The sequence below is a fragment of the Centruroides vittatus genome, unplaced genomic scaffold (assembly GCF_030686945.1).
Source record: "Centruroides vittatus isolate TY-2023 unplaced genomic scaffold, ASM3068694v2 contig_365, whole genome shotgun sequence".
Classification (NCBI taxonomy): domain Eukaryota; kingdom Metazoa; phylum Arthropoda; class Arachnida; order Scorpiones; family Buthidae; genus Centruroides; species Centruroides vittatus.
The window spans coordinates 5,010-27,846 of NW_027122189.1; the positions used below are offsets into that span (position 1 = coordinate 5,010).

At 25.6% G+C, this 22,837-nt stretch overlaps 2 protein-coding genes across 2 annotated transcripts; one reads left to right on the top strand and one right to left on the bottom strand.

The window, feature by feature from the left end:
• The first annotated feature begins 892 nt into the window (after positions 1–892).
• Positions 893–4,613, top strand: LOC136975218 (NLR family CARD domain-containing protein 4-like). Its single transcript, XM_067270247.1, has 2 exons — positions 893–987; positions 2,739–4,613. The coding sequence occupies exons 1-2, from the start codon at positions 897–899 to the stop codon at positions 3,695–3,697; spliced, it is 1,050 nt and encodes a 349-aa protein (XP_067126348.1). The 5' UTR covers positions 893–896; the 3' UTR covers positions 3,698–4,613.
• A 2,457-nt stretch (positions 4,614–7,070) lies between these two features.
• LOC136975219 (E3 SUMO-protein ligase ZBED1-like) lies at positions 7,071–8,992 on the bottom strand. Its single transcript, XM_067270248.1, has 2 exons — positions 7,427–8,992; positions 7,071–7,358 (listed from the first exon to the last, which is right to left on the bottom strand). Exons 1-2 carry the CDS (start codon positions 8,990–8,992, stop codon positions 7,071–7,073), a joined length of 1,854 nt encoding a protein of 617 aa, XP_067126349.1.
• Between the last annotated feature and the right edge of the window lie 13,845 nt (positions 8,993–22,837).

Genomic DNA, 22,837 nt, shown 5'->3' on the forward strand with positions numbered 1-22,837 from the left:
CACGTTGACAAAAATATGTAAAACAGACGATAGACGAGACGATGCAGTCAAGTGCTGACATCTGTTGTCAATAAATTCTATTTCGTACGGTTTTGAGTTATTTTCTATGTGAGACTTTTTTATGCGGTCCCTATTGACCGCATAAAAAAATTTTAATTGTGTTGCGAAAACTATTTTTTATAGCCACTCGTGAAGTTTCGTGCGATTTTTTTATGCGTTTTTTTTAATGCGGTCCTTATCCACCGCATAAAACAGGTTTGACTGTATTATCAAATTAATATATAGAGTAAATGTTACTTTATCTGGCGTCTAAGGGACCAAACTGATTCTAAATTATCTGAATTATTTATAATTTCATAATTCCATGCGATCTGAATTTGTTGACGATAATACCGTTCTTTCACTCACTGTGTTTGATCATTGTGAAGATGATACAATACCGAATTAAACTGTGATAAGAGTAATTAAAACAGCCGTAACATGCACAAGTTAATAAATATGTTAATTCTCTGCACAACAATCAGTACATTTACAATGATTTGTGCAAATAGAATTTGTTAATTTTTCACACATGTACTGTATACATGCGATTTACGAAAATTTCACATGAGCGGATACTATTTTTTAATATTGGTGAAAAGCAAAATAAATATATTTGATACTTGTATAAAATATAAATTTTCTTATATAAATCTATAAGAGAAATCTTCAGCATCAAAAAGAAATAGGTCTTTTGATTACGTAGTTTTATTTTCTATTCTAGTTAAGGGCAATGATTAAATTTTTCTGTTAACTTCTATTGCGAAGATTCGATTACAATATGAACAAATTTATACAAAATTTATTATTTTACGTATCATTTCAGATTAAAACCTGATTTAGAAGTTATCATCATCATGTCTACCTTCAATATCACAATGAAGGAATGTACGGATATAAGAATGGGAGATACGCGTGAAACTGTAGTTGTTGATAACACTGAAAAAGGTAATAATTGCGTATTATATTGATTATATTATACAATACTGAACGAAAAATACATGTTATTGTGAGTAAAACATAAGAGGACCATGTGACATCTTTCGAGTATGTTAAGAATTGCTTATTAAATTTATATGTTTTTCGAAACACTTGGAAACATTGAAGTTTAAACATGAACAGAGAAAAAGCAACTTCGTAAACTCTTTCTTTTCTTACTTGAATGAAAATAAGAACTTAAACAATTCATCTTTTTCCAGATTTTACTAACGTTTACAGTACATAAAAACTATTTGGCAAAAGCTGCACACAAACTTTTTACCGCACTCGGAATTTCAAGAAGGAAATTATGTATGAGTTCATTCGAATGATAAATTAATTCAAATCGAATGATAGATTAACGTTAGTTTAAAACGTTCAGATTCAACGACTTATACATTGCATAATCGAGAAAGTGGTTTAGTAAGAAAACTACATAAATTCGTATCAACCTATGTACTGAAAATTTCAGAACCTTAGTTATCAAAGCATAAATTTTTTTCGTTACTGGAAGCTAGATTTCGTACATAAGTCTAGCTGCGAAAGAGTTATGATGATTTCCTTTTTATATCTTTGTCGACGTTGGACTTTGTTTACTAAAAAGACTTATTACATTAGTAAAATTTACGTTTAGCAAATAGAGAACTTATTCCGAATAATCAAAACTAAATTCATTTATTTTTACCTGTACACTCTTTTTCGTGTTTCTTACCTGAAGGCTCTTCTTCAGGCTCACAGTAATAGTCTATCACAAATTTTTAAAAATATTTATTTTAAAAATAACAAAATTATAGCCATCGAATTAAAATACTTACAGGTACTTTATTGTCTATTGTTAATATACCAACACAGACGTACAGTTAACCTAATGTTATCCTTTAAAGAAACTTGCACGAATATAAAGGACAAAAACATGTGTAAAATTTAAAGGTTTTCTTAAAAAACTGTTTAAATGTCTTTATCACATATTCAACATATCTTTATTATCTTTAACGATAAACTTTATTCCTTTGACTTTCCCTTTAAATACTTTTTCACATGTTACTTCCTCTATAAACGATGCTATTCCATGATTGGTGAAATTCTCTTCATAGATGGTTTATGTCTATATTCATATATTAATAATAGACAATAAAGTAAGTGTAAGTAATTTAATTCCTTTTAAAATTCATTGTCGAATATAATTTTGTTAATTTCCAAATAAGTTATAGAATTTTAAAAATTTGTTATAGAATATTAATGTGAACCTGCTGAAGACAAAGTCCAATGTAGACAAAAAACCCAAAAAATTGAAATGAATCAAGTAAGGATGTAGAAGCAAAAAAACTAAGAGTCAGGATTGTGTTTATTCTATTACAGTTGAGGTACGGCTCTGATTAAAAAGGTAATCAAATTATATTGTTGAGGTGCCCCCAGTCACTGTGAATTTGCTGAAAAGCTACTGTAAATAAGTCATACGCTAACTTTCCAATAATCACATGTAGTCTAGATGTAGCCTTCCATCAAAGTAAAATGATTTCGATCTTTAATTAGTGCCACGCTTCACCCATAAAAGATCAAACATGTATTTAAATCTTGTGGGATCAAACTTATCGAATAACTTGTATATTACTAAAGTATTTATTTAAAATATGAAAAGTCACATTCTCTCTATTTCTCTCTCTCTGCATTTGTTTCTACTGTTAAACTCTAAATTATTTTTTGTATTAATTTCATTTCAGTCAAGTTAGAGATATGCAAAGAAAAGCTAATGAACAGATACAAGACCAATTACGCATATATGAGTTCCTTTCTCTGGAACGAGGGACATAACGACTTTCCAATAAAAGAATGTTTTGTGGACGTTAAACTCCAAAAAACAGACATGATAGAACGAAAAACGGGCGAACTTATACAAATCGAAGAAGTTTTCGCCAAGAGATCGAAAAAGCACCGAACAGTATTGATTACAGGAGATCCGGGATACGGGAAAACGACCATTTGTAAAAAAATCGCATACGACTGGGGGAGCGATGAGGATCGTCGAAGTTACTTAAGATATTTCGATGCTTTAGCTGTAATTGAATTACGTAAATTAGGAGAGAGAAACGTTATTGATGCCGTACTGGAATGCATCGACAAGAATGAAGACGACAATTTTCAGACGAAACTAAGAAAAGCCAAATGGAATTTTTTGGTCATTTTGGATGGATTTGACGAATTTCGCCATAAAAAATGTGTTAAAGAATTCATAACAAACGACTCTTTCGAACTTTCTGAGAAAATGACAATTGTTGTTACTAGCCGTCCGCACGTTACTGATGAAATAAGGAAGGAATTTGAATATGGATATTGCATCGAAGGATTCTCTCCCGAACAAAAAGAAAAATACATTAATGTTATTGTTAGAAGAAACAAAGATAAAAGAGAGTATCTACTTAGTCTGATAAATAACGATAGCTTTTACTTCGAATTAGCAAAATGCCCATTGATGTTGCATATGTTATGCTGCCTTCCCGCAAGTAGATACGACCGCTATATAAAATCCAGAGCCGATTTGTTTGTCTTAATATTTCGTCTTTTGATAAAACGATACAAGGAAAATAAAGGCAACGTTCGAAATCTGAATACTGGAAAGTTTTTTGAAGGAGAAGATTTTGTTATTAAATTAGGAGAACTTTACTACAAGAAAGAATTCTAGCAACCAAATTTGGCCACCAGCTTGGAAACACAAAGAATGACAAACGAAGATTTGAGAATTATCTTTCATGATGAAGAGGAATACCAATTTATCGTTGGTCTCGACGTATTTGCAAAAAGATCAAAAGAAAATAATGAGCCATATTTTGAATTTATTCACAGATTGTTCGTAGAATTTGTAATGGCTTTATACATTTTTCATTCCATAAATACTGTCGCAATTCCTAAAGTAGGTGGTATTTTGTTTTTTATTTTTGGTTTGTTTGGAGATGAACCGTTTGCAGGCAGCCTCGTAGACTTTCTACAAACAAACCTCTTCCATCCCGTAACCTGGTACTGTTCTTACAATGAACTTAAAAACGTAAGGAATAAAGAAATATTTCTTGAAAAAGCCAGATTAGTTCTTTATTACGATTGCTTAAACGAATTTCTCAAGTTATCCAATATCTTTAAAGGCAATCAAATTTACTTTGGCATTCCTGACAATTTTGAATACTACGAAGATATTAAGAAAGAATTGATTAAATTTCATAACAACCTGAATTATTCGCATCGTCTCGTAGTACGTCTACTACTTGATAAGAGATTTTCTAACGACACAGCCTCTTGTCGTTCCGATACATATATAAATATACAGCAACCTGTGCAATTTTTAAGAAATTTAATAAATAGTTACAGTTGGGATAAACTCGGCTTTTATTTTTATGGCATCATTCACAATCGTAATGCAGAATATTCCATTATAAGCGACAGAAATATTGACACCTTCAGAAGGGTAGAGGAAGATGTAACAGAAGAAATGAAGGAAGAATTCTCTCTTAGACATGAAAAAGCCGTTGTCTTACACAGTGAAAGAAAAGTTGGTGCTGATATTAAATATATAATATCCGAAGATCAGTTTAATTCTCTAGTAGCGCGTATCGTTATCGATCCACATCAAAAAGATTTAACTTCTGGCTTAGTTTCTATAACTATGGATTGAAACATAATAATCATTCACTGTAATTCTTAACGATAGTTCAGTTACAATTCTTTTGCTCACTTATTTTAAATTTTGATGGCGGTTGTATTAAATTCAACTCCACAACCGTAAATGGCAAAGAAAGTCATGTGATGCAAAATTCAGGGTCGAATTACACAAAAAATTGATTACTAAAAGATTTTATCTCGAACATTTACGCATGTTACATGATGTGCTCAATGCACACTTCTTTGGATAGAATCTATATTCTTTAGCAGAAGTGTTAAGTGATGTTCTTTCCCACCCTGTACAATATCATATCAATTGTTGAGTTTTCGTGAATAATTGGATACTCGTGACTTGTTACAGTGAAACAATTTTTATTATAAAGGTATTTTTCAATATTCCATTATATTTTATTATGTTATGCATAACGTATCTTTGAATAAATGTGAATTTTGTTTTGGAAATTAAGTAAAGCTGTATTTAAATTTTTAATGTGAAAGACTTCGTGGTAACGGTGATGAGATTTCTCTTATTGAAATTCTAATGTGAACGTTTTTTGTGATTAAATAAAAATATCTTTTAACAATGTTTTTCATTAAATTTTTTAGATTCTTTACTTTCTTATGTTAAATTACAATATTTTTAAAGGAAATTAAATTAATATGATTTAATACACGTAATTCAAGAGTACACAAAAGTGTGCAAATGCGAATTTTTCCAACTCCCTCTTTTTTTTTTTTCTTTTTTTTTTTTGCTGAAAACGAATATGTTTCAATGCCAATATGAGCAAAATGGGTTAAAAATGCTACAGATACTAATTAAATTTTCGGTTTTTCTTACAGAAAGTCACGTGTATTTCTGTAAATAAGGTAAAATGTGCCAACAGCTGCCAGTTAAATTTTCACAGTTTCGGCTCAAAGCTTACAATATATAATGTTGTTTGAATTCCGTTTTTGAGATTGTTTAATTGAAATAATTGTTCTTGCTAGGAATGTTCAACCTTATCGAGTAACTGTTACGAAAAAACACAACTTTTCGATTTTAAGGCAGTACCCAAGTCAAAATTCAACACAGTTAAATTTATCACATCAGTAAATCAGTAAATCAGTGAAACCCAGTAAATTTTGTACTATTGCTTATACAGGTAACCCCCCGTATAACACGGCACTTCTATAGCACGGGTTCACTCTAACATAGTTCGGGAATTAAGTAAAACACTCCTACAACATGAAATGTAATAACAACCGTTACCAGTTGATGATGCTCAAGTTGAGATCATCACATAGGATGAATAGTCCTATGGTAAAATATTTACTCAAATAATAAATAAGTATTTTACCCATGAAAAAAATCTACTATGTAAAGCTGAAAAACCGGATTCTATTAATGTATGTCAAAAATGGCCACTAGGGGCGCCTTTAGCAAGTATTTAAATTAATTTAAATTATCAATATAAATTATTTTATATTTTTACAGTATAATATTCAGTATATTGTTATTTTTATTTGTAATTTTGTATGCCCCGATGCCTGGCATTGGACCTTTCGACTTGTGAATAATAAATCCGATTTAAAGAAGGATTTAACAGCGTGTTTATTAATTATTGGAACCTAGTTCCCCTTTTCGCACTAGTTCTTTGTTTCCTATAACACGGATTCGCATAACACGGCAATTTTTTGCAACGTATCTCCCGTGTTATGCGAAGGTTACCTGTATATTTTTATTTTATAAAGCAATAAATATACATACGAAATTTCACGAAATTACTGTTTCTGGCATATCCATTTTTATGTTCAGTCTTTTTATGCAGTCTTATCATTTCACACACTGTAGTTTACATAATGAAAAGAATTACGCCAATTCTCGTTAATAAAGTGTTTCTATGATATTTCAATGTGTTATTACTAATTCTTTATCCATAATTAGTAAAACCGAAACTATTCATTGAAATCTTTAATATAGACTGTTAATTTGATATATATTACATAATATTACATCCCCTTAAATTATCAAAAATAATTTAATAACAATAAATCATTAACAATAGTGAGTTTTCTATTGATATATTCGTAATATTGTTATAAGTAGCTTCAGGTAATTGTAATATTTGATTACAAAGATAATTTTACTAAACAAAAGCCTATTTATTTTCCAAAAGCGATTAACTTAAATTACAGGAAAAGAAGAATGTGGGAAAACAATTTAAGTTCATTTTAGACTTTTATAATTATTTTCATAAAATTTCGAATTGGGTGTGAACTTCTCCCAATCAGTTATATCTCCCAACTTCCCTTATCAGTTATATGTTGAGTTTTTCTTTTCTGGAAATTATAAGTCAGAATAACTTTACAATAATTTCTGCCAACAATTTCGTACCAAAAAAATAACATTATGAAAAGTAAAACATCTACAATAGATTACTATTTAGGAATAGAATCTTTGATAATTCTGAAGAATTTAACTTGCACGCTTTTTCATTACACATGATCCCAGCATTTAAAAATAATCCACTATGAGAAGCGCATGACGCTCTTATGCACAACCTCTTCAGCATAACTTCATATAAATTCGGATAAACTGATTTCTTTTCTTTCCACCACTTCAGAGGATCTAATTCCCTTGAAAGTAGAGGTTCTGCTAAATAACGTTGCAATTCTGTATTGATTGTAGTATATCGTTCATACTTAATTCTGGACTGTAAAAAATAAATTTTTATGGATTAAATTTATTCATGTCTAAAGAAAATTAAAAGTAAATACGTACTTTACTGGTAGATTCATCAAATTCGCTCCAAAGCAATCCAGATGAATTGCTTTTACATCCTTCGAAAACATTTGATACTGCGATGCTAGTATTTTCAATTCTATCTTCATATACATCAGTTAAAGATTCACACGCATTTTTAAAATCCTTCTCGTTTACGAATCCTAGTTTCTTAAATCGTGGATCTAAGATTATTGCTTGGGCAATTAATTTCTCTTTTTCTACTGCTCCAAATCTTTTATGTAAATTCTCTAATAGTCTTTTCCCCATGTTTGCAATTTCTTCAGGTAAATGAGGTATTTCTAAATATCTTTTTACACGATTTATTAATATTTGTGACAAAATGGAAACTTTAGATATATTAATAGTATTATCGTCAATAATATCTTTTCTTGCTTCCTCGAAACTTGATAATAAGTTTCTTGCGTGATCAATTACATTCCAGTGAAGATAATGGATATTAAAATTCATTGTTGACGAAGTCTTTAGAGTAGAAATGATCAGCTCTTGATTGTTAAGAATTCCGTTTAACATGTCTAAAGTCGAATTCCATCTAATAGAAACATCTTCGTCTAAAACTAATCCATTGAAATTTATATCTTTTTGATTAAACATAAATTTTGCTCCGACATCACCGTCTTGTTTTAGGGATTTTACAATATTCCTGAATTTTTCCACGATGTTCTCGATATCTTTCATACCGCTCTGGACCACTAATTTAAGTAAATGTGCATAGCATGGTATACTCTTCCACTTACATTGATGAATAGCGTTTTCAATGCTATTATCACAATCATTAACAACACGTATAATTTTTGAACTGATTTGCCAATCATTCACAATATGCATAAGCTTATTTGCGATATCATTTGAAGTATGTTCTTTCTCGATTTCGAAACACTCCAATGTATTAGAACGTAATCGCAGACTAGGGCTTATGTAATGTACCGTTATAGCATAAATAGCAGCGGAACATCGTTCTAACGTTAAGCAAACTGCTGTAGTATGGCTCAGTTCGTTCATAATCGTTCCCTTCGTCTCATTGTAAAGTCTCGGAATCAAATCGTTTGTTAAGATTTCTCGAGATGGGAGTGTATATTTAGGTTGCAATAGTCGTAAAAATTCCTGAAACTCTTCATCGTCCAGTAAATCGTAGGTGTAGAAATTCTTGCATAACATTTTTATTAGTTGTTTCTCAGTGACATTAATTTTTTTAGCTGCACTTCGTTTGTCAACTTTTGATAAACTAGATCTATGTGGGTAGATAGGAAGAATGGCAACAGTTGGTAAAGTATGACGGTTAGTTTTATTTGTTGTTATTCCAGAAGGTAGTGTAGTACTTATTTTATCTGTTATTGGAGAGCTTGGCTTCTGATGAAGAGAGCAGATTGATATATTTGTAGTGGATAAGGTAGGCATAGTTTGGCTGTAATTTGGCGAAGTGTTATTTCTACACGTTCTGGGTACAGATGGCAGTAACTCATTATAAAATTGACGTGTTCTTTCACCCGATTTTCTAGCAGTCAAGTCATACCGAAAATCATTTCTATCTTTTCTCACAGACATTTTTCTAAAAAAATAAATATTTGACAACGTTAATCAAATTCAATTTACTATACATAAATATTGTACTGTACACCGTAAGGTAATAAAATATTCGTTTTTGTAATGTAACTGTTATTTATTTAGCAGTAAATTCATCCATAAATGTATCTTATAGAAGAATTTATGAATTTTATATCGAACTCGGTGAATATTATAAAGTACTTATTTTAAAATAATCCGAATAACGTGTGTATTTTCAATAGAGTGGACTTAATGACAATTTCACTTGTTACAAGCATTTACAACGCTTTAATAAGCCCATTCCTTTTTGCTATTTCATAATAGTTCAAAATATAAAAAGTTTTAAAATAAAATATGATAACAGATGATGCTTCCAAATGTTATCGAGAAAGTTAAGCAAATCGTTGCTGAATCCTCTCATAGATGTCGTGGCTATGGGAGGCTATGTTGTGTCTAATTTGGCTATGGGAGGGCGGCGAATCATCTCTAGCGAAATGACGCTTTTTTGGCATTCTACCACGAAATGTGCGAGTCGTCCATGTCAAGCTCATGAGCATTTTTATAAATTACAATAAAGTTGTTTTGTTGTTAGAAGCTTAGATTCATTGTGTATATAAAAATCATATTGCGCTAATAGCCATTACGGGATTGTATCTTTCTTGGAAGATCGCCGATTACGTTCTACCATCAACCGAATCCAATCCTTTCGTTACGTGAAAGTTCAAACTTCTACTATTGATAATCGTTTAAAATATCTATACTGGACATACCCTGTAAAAACACTGGGTGAATTTCAATCGATCCACCGGACTAACTGAAAATTATGCATCCCATAAAAGATCAGTGAAGAAAACATGTTAAACTTCACGAACTATTTCTTTTATCATAGATAGCAACTGCAGAAGTTTTCTGTTTCCTACAACACTTCACACATAAAGGTTTAATAAACGTTCATTATTTAAAAGAAAATTTTAAGAAAGCATTTGAGTAATTTAATTATCGGAGAAAGACAAAACTGTAAGATTACTTTTTACAAAAGTTTCAGAAAAAAGAAATTGGTCATTTTCGAGTTATTGTCTGTCAGAAAAACATTTTAAGCAGTCTGTGTTTATAACAAAACAATACAAGTAAAGAATTAGGAGGCCGTACCTTGAGCTTAGCATTTGAAGTAAATGATTAAGAGGATGGGGAGATAAGATAGAGAAAGTAGGGGAAAGGGGAGAAAATGTAGATAAGAAAGTCGGAAGTGAGTCATCTGAGCTAGCCACCAGAGTCTGTTACCGACCAAAATAAAAATTTACATACACAGTGTGGGTCACAGCCCAGCTGAATATACATTAAGTTGCTTATAAGGCACTGGTGAGACACTGCAAAAATGACAACAGCTTGACAAGATAGGACATAGGCCAGAATCACACATGCGAAAAATTCGGCGTAAAATCTATCATAAAGCAGAAAATATAAAAATTTTTCTGAAATTTTGGCTGAAATAGAACTGAAAAAACAGTAGAGCATGTTTCTACTTTTTACGCCGTAAAATTTTTACGCCAAAACTCTTCCAATATAGAGAAGTCTTTTCTGTGACGTCAAAGTATACACGTGGCTTTTTATTCTAACAATGGCAGCAATGAGGGTTAACCCTATAATTGTAACGGTCTCGAAGAAACAAAAAATAAATAAAATAGAAGCGTTTGTTGAACCCGTTAAACCACATAAGTGTCATGTATAAGAACATTGTATTTAAACAACGTTTATGGATGGCTATAGGTATAAAATTTCAAATAAAAAATAGGTCTAGTGGAATCGATATATAAACCTATTATTTAGATCACACGTTCATTATTTGAATTCAGAATACGACTGTATTAATTTAAACTTTCTATATTATGGCAGAGGCAACGAAAAAAAAATGAAAGGTACGAAGGGATAGATATATGAGAAAAAAAAGTTAATAAAATGTAGCATTGTGAGAGGCAGTAACGTTTCCTTTTTAACCAGAATTTTTACGTATGTATGTTCTAACATAAAAGCGTAAAACAAACTAAACTGAAAGCTGATTTCTAATTCAGTTTTCTACCACAGAATTTTACGCATGTGTGTTCTTGGCAATATGGGCGTCATGGAATCACAACACTACATGTGACAAAAACAGAACAGGCGCGACGCATAACAAATTTATTATCTTTCTTTTATAACAAAGTAAATATGTTTACGGTAAAGTAATACGTAAAATGAATAAATTACTTACTTTTTTATGTATATTATGCTGTTTGGCAAAAATATTTGAAAAAGCCCAATCGGAAATGTTGAAACGAAAATCGATTGTAAGAGTAAATATTTAAAAATTATCTCACGTTGAACATTTAAACTCGCAGCAAATAAACACTAAAATTTATCACAGTAGATAAGATTTTATCAATCAAAACCAAAATCGAAACCAAAAACTGAAATCAGAACTTTGGAAATAGTATATATTAAATTTTTTAAAAATAATTACTATAATAATAAAATAACAGTATTAATTAAATAAATCAAAGTTTAATATAGAAATAATAAATATAAGATTAATTTTATAATATTTTTTTAATATATAGATTGAATATAAACGTAAATATACAGGATATTTATAAACTTGGTTCTTGTAAAATATCCCGAATCTTTCATCAGGATAGTTTAAATGTATTTCAAAAGAAATTGCATTCTTTTCAATAAAGAATAATGTTATCTGTCATTGCCTGTGCTTTACTTGGATTAGATGAGACTATTAAGTTATAACTAAGATTAACATCTACGTTTATTCTCAAGTTATTTTTTAGGAAAATAACTTAAAATATACATTATATCCGAACCACAAACAATAGCCTAAAAGTTATTGGAATAGGCCTTTAGTTAATTACAAAATAATTTTATTAATTTGCAAATGATCAACGTTAGTGTGTCTAAAAATATATAAAAATTTTATAATTAAATTTATCTTATAAAAAATTATACCTATATTTATAATCAGCAGAAAACCATAAATAAAACTTACTTGGTTAATATCACTTATTACAAGAATTTCTGATATTAGAGAACATTTGGAGAAGCAGAATTGATGTCGTGATTGTCTCCTCTTAGTACAATTTGACCGTTAACATTCAGATTAGTACAATCAATTTCTGAATAAAAAAAAACTTGTACTTCGTACTTACTTATCAAAAGGCGTAGATAATTTATAACAAGAGTATAGCCATTGTTCATTCAATAGAAAAATCGTAAAACCAATTTTTAATCTGTTGTAAAAACAAATCTGTGATTTCGATAAATATGAAAATATTGCATTATTCTATTATATTATATTGTACTAGAGGTACAGTATTTTTCTTTGGCATATCGCAACATATAAGCGATCTACCATAGAAAGGTATCGTTTATCTGTTTAGATATACAAATTGAATAAACACGCCATTCAACAACTTTCAACTTCTTTCAGATAAATGCTTTAGCCGATCCTAAATATTTGCAAATTCATAGAAAAAAAAAATTCAGGATGAAATACAGTAAGAGTACTCTACCTTGATTGAAGAATCATTATTTAATAAATTTCATTTAAAGGATCAAATATGACCACTTGTATTTTCAGTTAATTCACAGTTATCATATTCATATTCTTCAGGCAAATTTTCTTTATAATGATTTAAGTCTGTGCTATTTATTTCACTTATTTTTAACTCGGCTATAATGATATAATTGACAACAGAATACGCTCCTAGAAATTACGACCCGCCATCTTCGTTCCAACACGTGATTCGGTGACGTCATAAGAGACCGTAAAATAGATTTATGCGGTAAGCACTCACTTTATTTCCAAAATTTTTTAAAATCTTTTTCTTGACAATATTGAGCATTATATTTAAGTTAGCTTGTAGTTTTAATAAAAGTTTAATTCCTCCCTGAACATCAATTTTTTTTCGGCACTAATATATGACAGAATGAGTTTTTCCCTTGTCTCACCTATAACATTTTCTTTACTTCCAACTCGTTTCTTTACGTTTCGTGGAGTTCTTTCCTAGGATAGTGGTAAAAAAGTTTTTATTTTCTATCATAAAAATACAAATATTTTTCAAAAAAATAACAATGATGGGTCAAATCGTAAGAAAGCAAAAAATTTTCTAAACCTATTCTTGTGAAGTTATAGTTAAGCTTGTACTAGCATCACGATACTTATGAGAAGCTGCAGTTGAGCCAATCGCATAAATTTGCAAATTCTTTAAAACTTTTAGTGTTTTTGGACAACCCATATCATAATTTGACGAAATCATATTGAAAATACAGTAGAAATACAACATTATAAAATATAAACATAAATTTCATACACTATAAGTAAATGCATACCTGTGTATCTTCAATACTGCTAGGCAGTTTAAACTTTTAACTTTTCTGTGACTGTTAACTCTAAGTTTGCAAAGAAAATACCTATGCTGACAACGGAATGCAGTTTTATAAATGTATTTATTATTTTTCAATTTTGGATATGTTAAATCAACACGCCATTAATCAAATGTTCTTTCCAGAAAATGTTTTAGTCAATCCTAAATATTTACTCATTACTTAAAAAACAAAAATGTTAGGCTAAAATATATTAAGAGTTCTGCACTTTACCACACAGTCAATATTCATTGCATTGCATTCAACAGATAAAATAACACCGCCTGTATTTTCAGTGATTTTACAGTTATCGTATCGACATTCTTCAGACAAATTTTGTTTATAATAATTTGACTCTGTGCCTTGTGTTTCACTAATTTTTTAATTCGACGATGATGATAATGTTGAAAGCAGAATAAGATCCTGGAAATTACGACTCGCTTATCTTCGTTCCATCATGTGATTAAATGACGTCAAAACAGACCGTAAAATAGAATTGTGCGTTAAGCACTGACGTTACTTCCATAATTTGTTCAAATTTCTTTTTTGCCAATATTGACCATTATATTTTAATTAAATAATTAGCCAAATGTCGCTATAAAATTAGTTTTCAGATTTAAATTTCTGTTCGAAATTTTATTTAAATTTTAAATTAAACATATTTTAAATTGACGCAAAACAGGAAAGAAAAAAGCGCAACTTGTTTATGAATATAAAATGTGTGCTAATGCATTAATAATAATATATTTATGTACTGTACAGTTTATACATGTTACTTTTTTCTAATGCTAAGCAATTAATGTACTGTTCAGTACTCGTTTGTAATAAACATCGTTAAAATATAAATAAATAAATATGCACTGGATATTTTTCAAACATTTCACGTATTTTTACTATCTCAAATTTAACATCACGCTAAATGCAAGAATGAGGGCAACAATAGATTTTCCATTGTTAGCATTTCTTTGTTGAGTAGAAATTTTTAAAGAAATAAGACGCGTTTAAAACTTTGTGCTGTGATTTTTTGAAAAAATATTGCGTTGGAGAACAACGTAAGTAATATTTTGACAGACTAGTATATATTCTGTACAAATATTAATATAAAAATATAATTACCGATGTAGAAATTTGTTGTCAGTATTCATAAAGTTCTTATACTTGAGTAACAGCAAAGAACTAGAATAAGAAATTAATGTTAAAATAAATTTCCATATTATAAACTAATTTGAAATAGAATATATTTTATTTCGATAGCCAAAGTAAATAATAATGACCATAAATCTGTTAAAAAATATTCGCTTGACAGTAAGACCTAAACGACTCACAAGTATTTTTTTATTCAGAGTAAAAAATGGAGAAATTTCAGGAAAATGCAGATATGCATGTAAATAGAGATCTTGACTTGGTGTTGCCTGAGAAACGATTTGATCCTTTGTATTTCTGCATTAATTCTCAAACAGATTACGATGATGATGATAATTTCTCCAGTTGGAAATTGGAAAGTTATGGAGAAACAAATTATATGGAAATTGTTCAGGATCTTGCTGAGGATTATTTCGGTTACACCAATTTTAATTCGCAACTGGATGATAAGAAAAATGTTCACTTTCGTTGTCACAAGTGCGAAGATCATAGAATATCGCGTGCTCAGAAAGTTGAGCTGCAAGCTGTCGAAAATTACCTGAACAGGTAAGAATAAAAATAAAAATTTTAAGTATATACGTAATTAATACGTATTTGATCTCATTTTCTATTATTGTTTCTAAAAATTCAGAGTTATTATGTGAAGAGCAATTAAATCCTCCTGCTGCTAGTACGAAATTAGAAAGATATGATGATTGGAATTGTTTTTTCAGTTGGGAATTGCAAAGTTACCAAGAAACGGGTTATTTGGAAATAGTTCGTGATCTTACTGAAGATTGTTTCAACGACATCGGTTTTAATTCGCAGCAGGTTAATGATAACGATGTTCAGTTTTGCTGCGATAAATTGAAGAATAATCTTGCAACTATTGATGAGATAGATGAGCTTGAAGATATTAAAGATGATTCAAACAGGTAAGATTTTCATATATATTTAATACGTATTTTTACCTCACTTTTATATCATGTTATATTTATATTATAGATGTGAAATGATAGATAATAATAACGATGTTCAGTTTTGTTGCGATAAATTGAAAAATCATCTTGCATCTATTGATGAGATAGATGAGCTTGAAGATATTAAAGATGAATCCAATAGGTGAGATTTTTATTTATATTTAATACAAATTTTTATCTCATTTTCTGTATTGTATTTATGTTAAAAATGAAATGATTTATAGAAAAATAAAAAGATGGTATTCATTATTAAAATTAATATTTAATATTCATGTTCAATTTTTCTCAATAAAAATAACATTTAATTCTGAATATTTTATGTAGTTAAAGAAAAATAATAAAATGAAAGATCTAATCGTAATTAAATTTTTTTATTTCTTGTATACTTTAATGATAATGAGCAGTTCTAAATTGATGATAAATTCGATTTCGACAATGAATATTATTCTTTTGCATTTAAAACTTGTTTCTGGAAAAATCGAAGTGGAAGAGCTAAAAATTTAATTTATACAATAGTTGATTTGAGTAATTTAAGTATTTCATATTTATTAAATTTGATGGATTTTCAAGTTTTCACAAAACTTTTCCTATTTATCGGAAGTTTGTCTGCATGTACATAGCTGTGACCTACTTTCAGAAAATCTATGATCAGTATTTTTGAAATAACCTTTTGTCAACAGATACTAAAAGAGACAAATCATCTAAAAATTCTTGTTCTGTCAGACATAAAACTTTATCATTAAAAGATCAGTATCTCTGATTGTAGAATACTTAGCAGTTAGTATAGACTTTTCATTCTCTGTTGCTTTATTATTTCTGTTCCACGTAAAAAATATAGCATTCTCTTTATCACAGACAATTACATGAATTCGAAAACTGTAAAACTAGATTTATCTACGATAGAATCTTTTAGAACTACAAAGTTGCAGGAAAAACATTTTTATTTGGTTCTTGCACCTCAAGTGGATTAATATGTACTGTACCTGTATTACTTCTGCTGTTTTTCATAAAATCCATTGCAAGCTGTACAAGCTTTTTAGTTGTAGACAGCATATTATATTAATGATTATTGTCCAACTTGTAAAATGCTTTTAACGCCATTGTATGAGAGTAAGGTGTTATACTACTTTTAACACTTACCATAGATGAAGGTGTTACGTTTATAAATCAACAGTGCCTTTGAGGGAAAAAGATAGTATCAACTCATATCACGTTCTTCCATTGGAAAACATCAAGACAATGTAGCATAACTTCATCTACCGAATATTTCTATATGAAAGGCTACGCGCATCAATAACATTTAATTCTGTAATAAAGTTTGATAGATAACACTTTCTCTCAAGCAGAAAAATCAATACTTTCCTCCATTTAAATGTTCAATTTTATTTTACTGTTTAATATTTTGTTAAGAATGATAAATATGTATTATCAATGGTTTACAATTGATTTACATTTTTCATTTTGATACAACAGGATAATAGAAGATACGACATCCAATGTGCATGAAAAATTGATGAACCATGCACCAAAAAAGAAAAGATTCGCTAAATTAAGAAAATTTTTTAAATTCTTCTTTTGGTATGTATGTTTAATATATGTAGCCTATATAAATATATATTTGATATGCACACATAGGCTGTTTGACAAATTCTTATAACACTTGAGGTTATGTTAATATTTTTTAACTTAGATAAAGTCGTACATATCCTTCAAAATATTGATTGAATTTCTACATATCGCTTAATTTGTAGATTTGTGTACACTTTCGATTCGTAATCACGAACAACTAGGTAGATAATAAAAGTCTAAACAAGTGTTTAAGAATAACAACTTTACTGAATTAGTTGGTTAACTAACCTAAATTAGAAAAAAATAGCTATTGATTTGAAAATTATTTAGATAATTGAATATTTTAGATGAAAATTTTATTTACTTTTATTTTATTTTTACAGAACACAGAAGAATTTTAGAATTTACATCTATTTGAACAGAATTACTATTGTATATTCCATCATATATTTTCAATTTATTGATACATTATTTGTATTTGTTAACTTTCAAGTTTATGAATCTTAATTCTGTTCGTAATTATTATTATTTTCATTGAAATATGTTCGAAAATGGAAAAAATCAAATTTGTAAATAAAAAGGTTTTAAAATTGAACTTTCCAAAAAATTTTTAAATTTAAAATTTTTAAAAAAATTTTTAAAATTTAAAACTTTCAAAAGGTTTTCAAATTGAAAATCTTCAAAAAAATTTTAAAATTTAAAACTTTCAAAAAAGTTTTCAAATTGAAAATCTTCAAAAGAATTTTAAAATTTAAAACTTTCAAAAAGGTTTTCAAATTAAAAATCTTCAAAAAAATTTTAAAATTTAAAACTTTCAAAAAATTTTCAAATTGAAAATTTCAAAAAAATTTTAAAATTTAAAACTTTCAAAAAGGTTTTCAAATTGAAAATCTTCAAAAAAATTTTAAGATTTAAAACTTTCAAAAAGGTTTTCAAATTGAAAATCTTCAAAAAAATTTTTAAATTTAAAACTTTCAAAAAGGTTCTTAAATTGAAAATCTTCAAAAGAATTTTAAAATTTAAAACTTTCAAAAAGGTTTTCAAATTGAAAATCTTCAAAAAAATTTTAAAATTTAAAACTTTCAAAAAGGTTTTCAAATTGAAAATCTTCAAAAAAATTTTTAAATTTAAAACTTTCAAAAAGGTTTTCAAATTGAAAATCTTCAAAAAAATTTTTAAATTTAAAACTTTCAAAAAGGTTTTAAATTGAAAATCTTCAAAAGAATTTTAAAATTTAAAACTTTCAAAAAGGTTTTCAAATTGAAAATCTTCAAAAAAATTTTAAAATTTAAAACTTTCAAAAAGGTTTTCAAATTAAAAATCTTCAAAAGAATTTTAATATTTAAAACTTTCAAAAAGGTTTTCAAATTAAAAATTTCAAAAAAATTTTAAATTTAAATCTTTTCAAAAAGGTTTTCAAATTGAAAATTTCAAAAAAATTTTTAAATTTAAAACTTTTAAAAAGGTTTACAAATTAAAATCTTAAAAAAAATTTTAAAATTTAAAACTTTTAAATAAATTTACAAATTGAAAATCTTCAAAGAAATTTTAAAATTTAAAACTTTCAAAAAGGTTTTCAAATTGAAAATTTTCAAAAGAATTTTTAAATTTAAAATTTCAAAAAGATTTTAAAATTTAAAATTTCAAAAGAATTTTAAAATTTAAAACTTTCAAAAAAGTTTTCAAATTGAAAATCTTCAAAAAAATTTTAAAATTTAAAACTTTTCAAAAAATTTTACAAATTAAAAATTTTCAAAAGAATTTTAAAATTTAAAACTTTCAAAAAGATTTTAAAATTGTAAAATCTTAAAAAGAATTTTAAAATTTAAAACTTTTAAAAAGGTTTACAAATTGAAAATTTCAAAAAAATTTTAAAATTTAAAACTTTAAAAAAGTTTTCAAATTGAAAATCTTCAAAAAAATTTTAAAATTTAAAACTTTCAAAAGGTTTTCAAATTGAAAATCTTCAAAAAATTTTAAAATTTAAAACTTTCAAAAAATTTTCAAATTGAAAATCTTCAAAAGAATTTTAAAATTTAAAACTTTCAAAAAGGTTTTCAAATTGAAAATCTTTCAAAAGAATTTTAAAATTTAAAACTTTCAAAAAGGTTTTCAAATTGAAAATCTTTAAAAGAATTTTAAAATTTAAAACTTTCAAAAAGGTTTTCAAATTGAAAATCTTCAAAAGAATTTTAAAATTTAAAACTTTCAAAAAGGTTTTAAATTGAAAATCTTCAAAAAAATTTTAAAATTTAAAACTTTCAAAAAGGTTTTAAAATTAAAAATCTTCAAAAGAATTTTAAAATTAAAACATTCAAAAAGGTTTTCAAATTGAAAATTTTCAAAAGAATTTTAAAATTTAAGATTTTCAAAAAGATTTTGAAATTCAAAACTTTCAAAAAGGTTTTCAAATTGAAAATTTTCAAAAGAATTTTAAAATTTAAAACTTTCAAAAAGGTTTTCAAATTGAAAATCTTCAAAAGAATTTTAAAATTAAAACATTCAAAAAGGTTTTCAAATTAAAAATCTTTAAAAAAATTTTAAAATTTATAACTTTCAAAAAGGTTTTCAAATTGAAAATTTTCAAAAGAATTTTAAAATTTAAAACTTTCAAAAAGGTTTTCAAATTAAAATCTTCAAAAGAATTTTAAATTTAAAACTTTCAAAAAAGTTTTCAAATTGAAAATCTTTCAAAAAATTTTAAAATTTAAAACTTTCAAAAAGGTTTTCAAATTGAAAATCTTCAAAAAAGTTTTAAAATTTAAAATTTTCAAAAAAATTTTAAAATTTAAAACTTTCAAAAAAGGTTTTCAAATTAAAAATCTTCAAAAGAATTTTAAAATTAAAAACATTCAAAAAGGTTTTCAAATTAAAAATCTTTAAAGAAATTTTAAAATTTAAAACTTCTAAAAAGGTTTACAAATTAAAAATCTTCAAAAGAATTTTAAAATTAAAAACATTCAAAAAAGTTTTCAAATTAAAAATCTTTAAAAAAATTTTAAAATTTATAACTTTCAAAAAGGTTTTCAAATTGAAAATCTTCAAAAAAATTTTAAAATTTAAATTTTTCAAAAAAATTTTAAAATTTAGAACTTTAAAAAAGGTTTTCAAATTAAAAATCTTTAAAAGAATTTTAAAATTTAAAACTTTCAAAAAGGTTTTCAAATTAAAAATCTTCAAAAAAATTTTAAAATTTAAAACTTCTAAAAAGGTTTACAAATTAAAAATCTTCAAAAGAATTTTAAAATTTAAAACTTGTAAAAAGGTTTTTAAATTGAAAATCTTCAAAAGAATTTTAAACTTTAAAACTTTCAAAAAAATTTTTAAATTGAAAATCCTTAAAAAAATTTTAAAATTTAAAACTTTTAAAAAGGTTTACAAATTGAAAATTCTCAAAAGAATTTTAAAATTCAAAACATTCAAAAAGGTTTTCAAATTGAAAATTTTCAAAAGAATTTTAAAATTTAAAACTTTCAAAAAGGTTTTCAAATTGAAAATCTTCAAAAAAATTTTAAAATTTAAAACTTTCAAAAAAGTTTTCAAATTGAAAATCTTTCAAAAGAATTTTAAAATTTAAAACTTTCAAAAAGGTTTTCAAATTGAAAATTTTCAAAAAAATTTTAAAATTTAAAACTTTTAAAGAGGTTTACAAATTGAAAATCTTCAAAAGAATTTTAAAATTTAAAACTTTTAAAAAGGTTTAAAATTTAAAATCTTAAAAAAAATTTTAAAATTTAAAACTTTCAAAAAGGTTTTCAAATTGAAAATCTTCAAAAAAATTTTTAAATTTAAAACTTTCAAAAAGGTTTTCAAATTGAAAATCTTACAAAAAATTTTAAAATTTAAAACTTTCAAAAAGGTTTTCAAATTGAAAATCTACAAAAGAATTTTAAAATTTAAAATTTTCAAAAAGATTATAAAATTTAAAATTTCAAAAAGGTTTTCAAATTGAAAATTTTTAAAAGAATTTTAAAATTTAAAACTTTCAAAAAGGTTTTCAAATTAAAAATCTTTAAAAGAATTTTAAAATTTAAAACTTTCAAAAAGGTTTTCAAATTGAAAATCTTCAAAAAAATTTTAAAATTTAAATTTTTCAAAAAAATTTTAAAATTTAAAACTTTAAAAAAGGTTTTCAAATTAAAAATCTTTAAAAGAATTTTAAAATTTAAAACTTTCAGATAGGTTTTCAAATTGAAAATTTTCAAAAAAATTTTAAAATTTAAAACTTTCAAAAAGGTTTTCAAATTGAAAATCTTCAAAAAAATTTTAAAATTTAAAACTTTCAAAAAGGTTTTCAAATTGAAAATCTTCAAAAGAATTTTAAAATTTAAAACTTTCAAAAAGGTTTTCAAATTGAAAATCTTCAAAAAAATTTTAAAATTTAAAACTTTCAAAAAGGTTTTCAAATTGAAAATTTTCAAAAGAATTTTAAAATTTAAAACTTTCAAAAAGGTTTTCAAATTGAAAATCTTCAAAAAAATTTTAAAATTTAAAATTTTTCAAAAAAATTTTAAAATTTAAAACTTTAAAAAAGGTTTTCAAATTAAAAATCTTTAAAAGAATTTTAAAATTTAAAACTTTCAAAAAGGTTTTCAAATTGAAAATCTTCAAAAAAATTTTAAAATTTAAAACTTTCAAAAAGGTTTTCAAATTGAAAATCTTCAAAAAATTTTTGAAATTTAAAATTTTCAAAAAAATTTTAAAATTTAAAACTTTCAAAAAAATTTTCAAATTGAAAATTTTCAAAAAAATTTTAAAATTTAAAACTTTCAAAAAGGTTTTCAAATTAAAATTTAAAAAAAATTTTAAAATTTAAAACTTTTAAAAAGGTTTACAAATTGAAAATCTTCAAAAGAATTTTAAAATTTAAAACTTTTAAAAAGGTTTACAAATTACAAATTTTAAAAAAAATTTTAAAATTTAAAACTTTTAAAAAGGTTTACAAATTGAAAATCTTCAAAAGAATTTTAAAATTTAAAACTTTCAAAAAGGTTTTCAAATTGAAAATTTTCAAAAGAATTTTAAAATTTAAAACTTTCAAAAAGGTTTTCAAATTGAAAATCTTCAAAAAAATTTTAAAATTTAAAACTTTAAAAAAGGTTTTCAAATTGAAAATCTTCAAAAGAATTTTAAAATTTAAAACTTTCAAAAAGGTTTTCAAATTGAAAATTTTCAAAAAAATTTTAAAATTTAAAACTTTTAAAAAGGTTTACAAATTGAAAATCTTCAAAAGAATTTTAAAATTTAAAACTTTTAAAAAGGTTTAAAATTTAAAATCTTAAAAAAAATTTTAAAATTTAAAACTTTCAAAAAGGTTCTCAAATTGAAAATCTTCAAAAAAATTTTTAAATTTAAAACTTTTAAAAAGGTTTTCAAATTGAAAATCTTACAAAAAATTTTAAAATTTAAAACTTTCAAAAAGGTTTTCAAATTGAAAATCTTCAAAAGAATTTTAAAATTTAAAATTTTCAAAAAGATTATAAAATTTAAAATTTCAAAAAGGTTTTCAAATTGAAAATTTTTAAAAGAATTTTAAAATTTAAAACTTTCAAAAAGGTTTTCAAATTAAAAATCTTTAAAAGAATTTTAAAATTTAAAACTTTCAAAAAGGTTTTCAAATTGAAAATCTTCAAAAAAATTTTAAAATTTAAATTTTTCAAAAAAATTTTAAAATTTAAAACTTTAAAAAAGGTTTTCAAATTAAAAATCTTTAAAAGAATTTTAAAATTTAAAACTTTCAGATAGGTTTTCAAATTGAAAATTTTCA